We start from the raw sequence: 10,524 nt of genomic DNA, 5'->3' as shown, positions 1-10,524 counted from the left end.
GAAACTTTCAACAGTTCTCACAGCCATGACCCCTTCAGAGCCACTGACTTTTCCTCTGGTAGCAGGTCTAAGATCCCAGATATTCAGTGAAACAAGTCTTTACATAGTGGACTGGCACAAGATTTAATGCAGAACATTCATGATTCCTGATTTGTAGTTTGACAACTGTTTGATGCATTGAGTTGAAATTTACTGCAGATATTCAAGGTCCCTATTGGATGAATTCTAATGACTTTCCTGAGCTGTATTATGCATTTAACCTATTGCAAATTAGCAAAAGTTAGCATGCTAATAGGCTGAACTAACACAGAGAGCCTTTAGAGCATTTAAACTGTGAGCTTGTTAGCATGTTGATGTTAGCATTTAGCTCTAAGCACAGCCTCACAGAGCTGCTAGCATGGCTGCCTAAATGTAATTGCTCTCTTTCAACGTCTCATTGTATCTATCGATAAACAGAGCACTATAATTAACTGCCATTGGGGATTTAAAGTGCAAGAGCAGTGCGGCGATGCCATTTCTGCTGAGATGGCAGCAGGTCAAGCTGCTTGTCCTTCAGAAAGAAGGTACTTATTTGAAAGTAAAATTTTGTTGCCAAAGTATTTAAAGCTCATTCTCCAAGACTGAGAGACGGTAGGCAAAGTAAGGGAGACTGAAAGGGGGCGAGGGAGGGATGGATAACAGATTTGTGTGTGTGTGTATGTCTGTGCGTGTCGAGATTGAGAGTAAATGACGCAGTAAGAAAAGCCTTGCATGATTCGCTGACATTTGTCCCCACAGCTATTATTGGCTCAGGCCAGGCTTGCTCAACCTGTTTGTCTTTCTCAGAAATCCCTCTAGTAAGTCAGGAAGATTTTCCTCATGCCTTCAGGTGCCTTGTTGTTCTTAACTTGCCACCTAGTTAGAGTGGGAGGATGAAGTGAGACAGAGAGAGGTGAGGGGAGAGTCAGCAGTATGTCGAGGCGCTGACAGCCTCGGCACTCTTTATTGAGACACTGGCAGGAGATATAGACTGACAGTTTAGAGAAGGCATCTGACAATAAATAGGGTCTATTTTGAAAGGAGCACCATCACCATCATCAAATGAGGAAGCTACCTGCAGAGCTGCTGGGGATTTTCAGTTCACTCTGCGGTTAGAATTACTAATCTGCAAGTTTTGACTTTGTGCATATTTCAAGGTACTTTTTTCATTTTATTTTACTTCTCATATTTACAAAAACCTAGGCCGTTTTGGGACAAAAGAATCACACTTATGAACAGGATTACAATACAACAAAAAAGAAACAGTATTTGAAAGTAACTTGGGATGGAAAATAATAAAAAAAATGCTTGTATGTTTCTAGGCATGTCAGCTGTCTAAATGCACCGTGACATTAGTAAACTTCATGACAGAAAATATACAAAAAAAGAAGTTGTTAGAGGGGAGACAATACAGTATAGTTGTGCTTGTTAAATTTTCCCAGTACTGTTGTTGAATCCAACAAGTTTGAAATGCGAAAATTCTAAATTTTTGATTTCTCTACCTACTAAAGGCACCATTGCTTATTTATAAGTCATAAGATTGATTCAGTAGAGAGTTCTTGAAGTGAAGGAAGACTTTCACAGTTCATATTAATATTATTATATCATTTTGGGATGTGATGGTAATTGGTGTTTCAAATTTAGATGATACTGGTTCTTTCCCAACTCACTTTGATCTCACAAAATACTGGCAGCCTATTCGTGTGAAGCAGTGACTCATTGCATCTGTGTCAAAAATCATTCAAGCATTAACAACTTCTATTTTTTAAATCTGAATGAAACCACAAACACAAGAACTCTTGTGCTATGACACGCATTGTATTCCTTCATTGTTGTAGTAAAGTAAAGCTACGCTGTTCAAAGCTTTGCAGAGTAATCTATGGAATAAGAGGGACTGAGTGGAGGAAACAATGGAGAAGAGGAGGGAAGGAGAGATGAGGAAGAAGACGAATGTTTCTCATATCTGCTTGCTGCTGCTGGCTGTCCTCCAAATCACCACACCCTCCTCAGGTAGCTAACCACATCCATCCACGTTCAATATATACGATTTTATTGAAGTTTTCAGGACTTACACACATTACCATTGCAGTCAAAATGAGCCTAAAACACCTATCAAAGACATACCCAATGTTTGATAGCTGTTCTTGAACCATGTGGAGTACATGTATGGTTTTGGTCTCTTTTGAAAGGTAACACGGTAAACTTTATCTTTATCAGAATCATTGTAAGTGCTTCTGTCATTGAGTAATAGAAGTTTGAGCACACTGAAGTAGAATATTGAATATGAATATTTTGTTGCAAATAGATGCCTGCAGATGACTCGATCTGGGCCTTATGAGCTAGAAAACACAATGGGACCACAGCACGAAGCCTTACCCTGGTCCAAGTTCAATTAAAAGGACACAAAAACATCAAAAATATCAACATCCATAGATGTTGCCATAAATAAAAAGTCATAAAAGGAAATGAAGTGTAGGATGAGGATGCCACTGTCAAACTGACCACTGCAGCGGGCAGGCAGGCCACACCCTGCTCTCACAGACTGTTCTGCAGTCTGTGAGATTTTCAGCTGAACTTCAGTCACTGGAGAAAGACCAGAGATGACCAAGAAAATCTTCCGGGGAAACATGAGTTTCCACTCATTAGAATATTCAAATATTTATGAGGGCAGTGGAGGGACTTTGCTTATGGTCACATATTAGTTAGCATGAATTCTTCAGTTCCTGATTAACTACACACAACAAGGATGGATAGATATTTGCTTTTGCATAGACATGACAACTCAACTCAACAATCAATGTTGTTGCACAGTGTGTTGTGGAAGTTCAGACTCATTTGATGTGTGATCTGCTTGTCATTAACACTGCTCGTTTTTCAGACTGTGTGTTTGCAGTGCCTGCTCAACCAAATGTGACAAAAAGGCCTAGAGTAGTCCAAGCAAATTGTACTTCAGTTGTTTCTAATGTGACTGAAACATCTGTTTGTTTGTATTTCAGAAACAATGAGCTTTCAGTTTTAATAAATGGAACAATTTAGGTGTAGATTTTACACCAGGTGATAAATATGTTTTAATTATCTATAAATTATCTGTAATTATCTTAGATTTATCAGTGATTTCATTCTGTTATTTCCAGTTTTGCTCTATCCTCTTTATCTTTCTCTCACACATAAACACACATTGTCAACACTTGACCACTATTCCAGCTCAAAACACCAGTGCACCGAACCCTGCAGCTCTCATTTACCACACACGGCCAGCTGACGTCTCAGTGGCTGTGGGAGACCCTGCAGTGTTTCACTGTGGAGTGCCAAAAGAGTCTCCAAACCTTACGTTCACTTACTACGGGAGTCACGGCAACTACAGCCTCACCTGCCCTTACGGGCACGTGGAAGATATCCCCCAGGTGAGATAGTCACCTCTTAACTCTAGCACTTTATCCTCACTTTCTTTCCCTCTTCCCGTTAGTAACATTACTGTATCATTGCAGACAGACACAAAGTTTTTGATTTGTTTTTGATAACTAACTATGTAAAATTTCATAAACTATTAACATTGTAGAGGGAGCACTGTGCCACATTAATCAACGGCTAAACCAGCAACTTTCTGAAGCATTTTGTTTCATCTGGTTTGTGGTCTAGCACAAGGAGAAGAAGGAGCAGAGTGTGACAGCACAAGTGTGATTGAAGGGGTCCTGTGGAGTTTTCTGGAAAATTATCAAAAGTCATGTTTTACATTCAGCATTACTGACCAAAACACATCACGTGTTGTGAAAATGTGAAATATTCACATTTATATTTACAAGCAAGCTGTGTTGGTCTTTCCTGGCTTTGCTGGCATGTTGCTGTGTGCAGCGTCACACACACACGCTGTCCCACAACAAAACAGGGAGTCCCTGATAGAAAAACTGCTCATAGCACAACTAGAGGTCAAAAACTCAGCAGGATAACTGGGATGAATGCCTCTGCTGTAAGAGGCATTCAGAATATCTGCATTTTTTATTTGTCCATATATATAGTAGTTTTTATTCTTAGTGGCGGAGTCCGCCTTTCCCGCACAGGATTCTAAAAGCATACCCAGGCAGAAGTGAGTCACAGAAATATTGTGTGCATGAACTTCTCAATGGTTCTTCATTCTCTTGCCTGTCTCTCTCCTCAGGCTCTCTATGGAAGTTGCCATATGAAGAAAGGTGAGTCTCTGGCCGTGTGGACCCTCAAGGGAACTTCCTTTTCCGACAACGGCACAAGAGTCGTTTGTCAGCAGGCAGAGAATCCTGATGCACCTGCTGCTTACCTACATGTTTATGGTAAAGACTCTTTTTCAGTCACATATATCTATGCAGTCATTTCGCATAATCCTTTGGATTGTGTTAATGAAATCTAGATTCATGAAAGGCAAGGTCTTGAAGATTTAATATAGCCTGTTTGCCCCTGTCCTGACCTGTCAAAATGATTGTCAATATCACTTGTGGATGTTGCATCATCAGTTTGGTATCTATGTTTTACATTTGTTAAAAAGTACTGTATGTGTTCCCCTTCTCAGCAAAAATAACTTTGAAAACATGAAGGACATTTAATCATGTGTGGATGTCCCATTCATCTCAAACATAATTTTTGTATCTTCTTTTCCTGTGCTTTTCTTTTTCTTTCTTTCTCTCTTTCTTTCTTTCTTTCTTTTTTGTTTGTTTTTTGTCTTTCATCTCCCTCACTGTTATCTTCACACCTAGATAACGGCACCAGCTATGCCACTCTCATTGGTTGTACCATTGGGGGCTTCTTTGGCGTCCTGTTGGTGGCTGGTTTATCGTATACCATGCTGCAGAGATCTGAGACCCTCCAGAAGTGCTTCAGTAAGTACACTGCTTCAGTCACTGGCATAAAATGTAACGCACTGACAACAAATTGAAAATTGATAAGTAATGTTTGATGTCTTTGTGCTCTCAGGGGGAAAAGAAACAGAAGATGACATGTCCACAATAGTCACAAAGGACTAAAAGGAGACAGAAAGCCAGGAAGCTTTTTTTTTTTTTTTTGCTTGATTTTGCTTTGTAAAACGTATCCAGAGTTGGGCTCCATTCAACTCCTAATGCAAAAACAAAAAGGAACTGATTCTATTTGAGATCCTTTGACTAATCTAAGTGAAGAGAAAACTATTTGAGGCCATACCCAGTCTGACCCCCGATATCTTCACTTCCTTGTTCTGCCCTCAATAATTGTAGCATGCACGCATTACTTACAGCCTAATAGTGTTGAACACTTCAAACAAACACTTCAACCCATTTGAGCAGGGTCATATGTGTCAATGTGCAACACTTTTATGGTACATACCTTATAAATCATATGTAACATTTGCTGTTGTGTCCTCTGATGTGGCCAAAACAATGAAGCATGTGTGTAGAAAGCAGTAGTCAGACTGTTTTTGTACAGTCTGTGTTCCTTCAGGTTGAGCTACTGAAGCGTCACAGAGATGTTGTGAAAGTGCTGAGCAAAGCAATCACAAACAGATCCCCTGAGACACTTAAAAGAGGAATAGAAGACTTGCTGTCAGTAATTGGACCTTGTACTTACTCACAGCCTAACACTAACAGTGTATAATATAGCTGTTCAGCAAAATATTGAGGTAAGAAACTCACTGACAGGGGTCCTAGTTGTTCTTGTAATAGAGGGTTAGTCAGCTACACTTGCACAGTTTGTCCATGTGAGGGAAGCACTTACTCCACAGGTAACAAGCCATTTTGTTGTTGCACTACTACAGACAAATATATTCACTTTAAAAGAACTGATTGTAAAAACCAAACACTAAAACAACAAGTTCTGTTTCCATCAGAATATTTTTTTGTCAAATTATTCAGTTGACTCTCTAATCAGGCAATTGTCATTCCTTTATTTGGGATTTAGTCAGTGAAGTGAGTTCAAAGTGGTAATGTTGTCATGCTAAGTGTTCTTACATATTTGCATTCTGAAGTAAATTGTCCAGATGCTTTTGATGTGGTTACTCAGCCACTGTCTTTGTATAAAGGCAAAGTGCAGTGGCTCTTAGTTCTACAGTTACCAAAGATAAACTCAGGAATGCAGTTCTTCTTATGCTGTTGCTGATGTTTGTTGTTGTGCACTCTATTCTGTCTTTTAATTTTGATATTTTTAGGATAACAATATGCCCTTGTTTACGGAGTGTTCTGTACTGCTGCCAGTGTGTGGCCTGCGACCAAATTAAAGATAAATGATGTCAAAACAAAAGCTTATGTGTCTTTTTTCTGCACTCATTTAGCCATGCAGAGTTTTATTAAGTTGCAGTGCTCTTAACAGATTTTTGTTACTGCAATTATAAGAGTTGTCACACTGCACCAGCTGCCCTTCAGCCGGACTCAGCAGCATTCAACTGGTTCTGACAGCTTGTTGTCTGCCAGTTGGCATTTCAAACATGGACTGGTAAATTGTACTTCAATGCAAGACTTGGATGTTTATTTCTGTATCACCTCCTCTTTAGAAACTGGGGGTCCTCTGCATGAGCACCATCATTGTGCTGATTTTTCACTGACGCTGCTACTGTGCTATGTGCTGTAATAACTCGTTTGGCTATTTTGCATAGTCACTGCTACAGTGCAGTTACTGTAATGTGCAAGTTGCTAGAGAGACACACTGGGCAGCAGTCCACTTGTGCCCGTATGATCTGAGCTTTGGTGTGTCTCTTGCTTCCCCCTAATGGTGAACTCCTTACACATCTGCTTGTGTCTAGAGCTAGAGCTCCACAGGCCTTTGGTGTTGCTGTCCTTTATCTTCAGTCTTTATTCTGTTGTATTGGTGGTATACTTTTTCTTTTTAATGTTAGTACGTACTGCAGCTGCCCTTACCAAACACAACTGTTGCATGTAGTATGAATGCAATTAGGACATGCTACTTCATCATAACGTTAAACTTTGATCTTCTTGCTCATACATCTGTCACAGTCTGTAATGCAAAATTTGAAGCAAAGAGAAAGAAATCTGCAGTTTGCTCTTTTCTTCCAGTTGATGTAACGTATCTTCCACTGTGCAGAGGATTGTGGGTCAGAATAGTCAGAAAATTACGCTGGCTTGGATACCGCAAAATATGACCAGATGCAGTAGGACACCCTGGTATTTTTGGCATGCTGCATTTGACATATTGGACGACTAAATCTTTACTAAATCTTTTTTGTGGAATACTATAGAGTATGGTAGTATCGATACTGGAACATTACAGGGGACAAGCTGGGTCGCAAACCATGACATCAACAAAAAACAAATCAGCTTTATAGTGTCCTCTAGAAACATTTTCCTTTGTCGACTCTGCTATTTGTTGCATTTCTGTATTTGGTTGTGTTTTCTCACTTTGGAGCACACGCTGCTTTATATTAGAATTCAACTGAACACTAATATGACAAGTAGTATTTGAATGCTTTTGACTGGCCCCCTGACTCTGTGTTGTGACACCTGATAGAGCAGCTTGGACAGCCAGCAAGACACACGTCCACACACACACACACACACACACAAACACAGGACAATCAGCTGGAGAGAATTCTGCCTAGTCTTTTAGTTGATACAACAGAGGCAGTATGGAACAACGTGTTGACTCAGCTGCTCAGCTTCACTTCAGTTCACCAATGATAGGTTTCTGCCATATTCTGGTGTCTGATTTCTTAATGCTCTCCACAAGTCTTATACAGCTAAACTATGATCGGACACATTTGCCATGTGCATGACATCTGTCTAAATCCAAAACACTCTCATCATGTGCGGACCCACCACTGAATGTCAAGGGTCTACATTCTTTTCCAAATATGACTTTGCAAGATTATGAATTAGTTCCATTGGATAGAGGTTAAACTGCAGCTCTCTTATCTCTTCATTGACTGGATCTCGCTCACTGCTATGCAAGCTAACCAGTTCTTAGACCTTTAGTTTTACTGTTTATGGACAAACATACCTGAATACCACCATAACAGAGATGCATGTGTTGCCATATGTGTGTGTGTGTGTGTGTGTGTGTGTGTGTGTACTGATAACCTACATTGTTCTCTGTGTGTTCTTAAGATGACCTTTAACTGACAATGAATGGGTTTATCTTGCTGCATCTATCAATACCTGGTGGAACACAGGTTAAACAGTTACAATTAAAGTTAAACAGTAACAAGTCGATCTTCCTTGGTCAAGTGAGGAGCAGAGCCGATGACAGAATTTAGAACATTTTCACTGACCTACAACTAACCTCTATTTTTACGACATTCATGGTGGACAAATGAGACAGAAACTGGATGAATGTTAAAAGATGTGGTTTTATGCTCTGCAGCACAGATCCTGAGCAGACAGAGCCATATTGGTACACCTGTGAGATCTGATCTTTGTCTCCTTTACAAGGCTATATTAGCTTTTAATCCAAAAAGAAAGTATGACAAAAGCAGGACAGCAAGACTGCACTGAAGTCAGCAAAATGTCAGCAGTTGGTCATCTTTGTGTAAAAATGTGATGAATCTTCTGAATCTTTACATCTTTGAAAGCTTCCATTTTAATTTGATTAGTTCATATTTTGTGTTACGTCTACAGTTTTTAACAAAAAGGAAGGACTTCAGTGTGCTTTCAGCCTGTCGTCAGAGAAATAGCAAGTGACAAAGGATAGCAATTTAACAAGTTATATTGGGTAATTTCACATGTATTTAAACATTAATGTTGCTTTAAGGTGTTGTCACACGTGGAACTAGGGAACTTTTATTAAACATAACATAAATTATGTTACAGACAACTGGTACTTTGAGCAGATAGAAACCAGCAACAACACTTAGATACAGTGTGGCCATAGAGCCCATAAAAATAAATTTGAGGCAATTATGCATTTAAATTTTGGGCATAATAATTGGATACTGTGAAGAATAATGCTACAAAAGTATTTTAAGCAATCCAGGAAAATAAGTCCATGCAAGTTAATGTAAATAATTAAATGGGAGTCAGTCACTGTATATTTCCTCTCTTTTCTCTCGCTCTCTGTCTTGTCATCACCAGTTGACACTATATCTGCTGTCAAATTATTGTATCATCACCTACACATACATACAACTACACACACACACACTGTCAGCTGAAGTATGTCCCTTTGTGTGTGCGTCTCTGTCATTCTTTATCTCCTCACAGTATTATCATTTGTTAAGAGGCTGCTGCATGCCTCAGCTTTGTCAGTGTGTGACAGGAAACAGTATAAATAGTTACAGGTCACCACTGTGACACATGCATGCACTCACATATTTCTGCACACATGTATTGTATACATATATATTCGGTTATCACCAACAAATCTACAGATACCCACCAACGTACATTATGGGATGTATGAAACTGTGGTGTTAGATGCTGCACCAGAAGCAAATTCTACCTGCTTAACTGTGGGTTGGTTGGAAATTTAATTGATATATGCAAGAACAAGCAGCAACTCAAAAATTGACTCTTTTATGCAAGCGGTTTGAATCAATCAAGCAAAATCTCTCCCTCCTGCCCAGCTTCAGTAAAAAAGGAAAATGCCTGTCAACCATAAGACCAACACAGTACAAGTTGTTCCACAGAGAGAGGAGCACTGGGGAGATACCTGGGATACCTGACAGGGCCCCACAGAGCAGAGAGACAACAGTGAATCTGTGGAAGGACAGAAATAACGCACTGTACACACACAACACACACTCTCACTTCTTCATTCGGTCATTGTCTCATCTGAACTTCAAGTTATAAGTTACTGAGATATCTGTACAGTTGGGATAATTTCTTTTTATCATCTCATAATTTCCATGACTGATTTTGCTACTTTTTGTTTAAAAACAGTGTAGAGGCATCACTGACTGTTACTTTTGTGTGAAAGCAGTCTCACTGGCGAATGAGAGTGTAAAGTAGATTCAACATGAAAACATTAAACATTTGAATCTGTCTTACTGAGGGTGTAGTAAGTGCACAGTGTGTTAATTACTGTATTTGTAATGGCTTTCACTCCATCGTGCACAGGCACACACACTGATGTTTATCGAATAATACTGTTACTGTTCTTGAATGCGTATGCACATAAATGCAACACCCCTGCAACCACCACACGCTCACATTGGACATGTGCACACACTTGAGTTTATATCCAAAACAAAGAGGAGGAGCGGGCGCCACTTCTTCAGGTAAAATAGAAAATGCACACTTTTGACCAGGCAGTGTCTTGGAACATTCACACACACTCCTCCGCTCCTGAACCGTCAGCGCAGGTAAGCACAGGTACTGTATGGTGGAGCGAGGCAGGATGAGTCAGAGTTAGGGATCAAGGTCACCTTTCTGTGAAAAAGCTGATTGAAAGGGCTGTGATTCTTGTGTGATTATCATTTAGGTTTTAGTGTGAGAGCTGAATGTTTTGCATTGTCAAAGGCAGATTAAAACAGGTGGTGGGTGGAGGCCATTGGAGGAATCTACTGAAAGATGAGCTTTTAAATTAGATTTTGGGAGAAAAATGAAAACTAACTGAATAGCAAAC

At 39.7% G+C, this 10,524-nt stretch overlaps 1 protein-coding gene across 1 annotated transcript; it reads left to right on the top strand.

Annotated features, from left to right (window-relative positions):
- Positions 1 to 884: 884 nt before the first annotated feature.
- LOC121610563 lies at positions 885 to 6,246 on the top strand. The gene is made up of 6 exons (XM_041942739.1): positions 885 to 1,175; positions 1,882 to 2,028; positions 3,223 to 3,422; positions 4,175 to 4,322; positions 4,743 to 4,865; positions 4,960 to 6,246. Exons 2-6 carry the CDS (start codon positions 1,929 to 1,931, stop codon positions 5,007 to 5,009), a joined length of 621 nt encoding a protein of 206 aa, XP_041798673.1. The 5' UTR covers positions 885 to 1,175; positions 1,882 to 1,928; the 3' UTR covers positions 5,010 to 6,246.
- Positions 6,247 to 10,524: the final 4,278 nt, after the last annotated feature.

This window comes from Chelmon rostratus, chromosome 8, assembly GCF_017976325.1.
Source record: "Chelmon rostratus isolate fCheRos1 chromosome 8, fCheRos1.pri, whole genome shotgun sequence".
Lineage (NCBI taxonomy): Eukaryota > Metazoa > Chordata > Actinopteri > Chaetodontiformes > Chaetodontidae > Chelmon > Chelmon rostratus.
This window is presented reverse-complemented; position numbering and strand designations above follow the sequence as displayed.

Excerpts from the sequence above, each read along its gene's own strand:
- LOC121610563 (XM_041942739.1), top strand. The coding sequence starts at position 1,929 with ATGGAGAAGAGGAGGGAAGGAGAGATGAGGAAGAAGACGAATGTTTCT. Across the intron at positions 2,029-3,222 it reads AATCACCACACCCTCCTCAG|CTCAAAACACCAGTGCACCG; the intron begins GTAGCTAACCAC and ends CCACTATTCCAG. Across the intron at positions 4,323-4,742 it reads TGCTTACCTACATGTTTATG|ATAACGGCACCAGCTATGCC; the intron begins GTAAAGACTCTT and ends CTTCACACCTAG.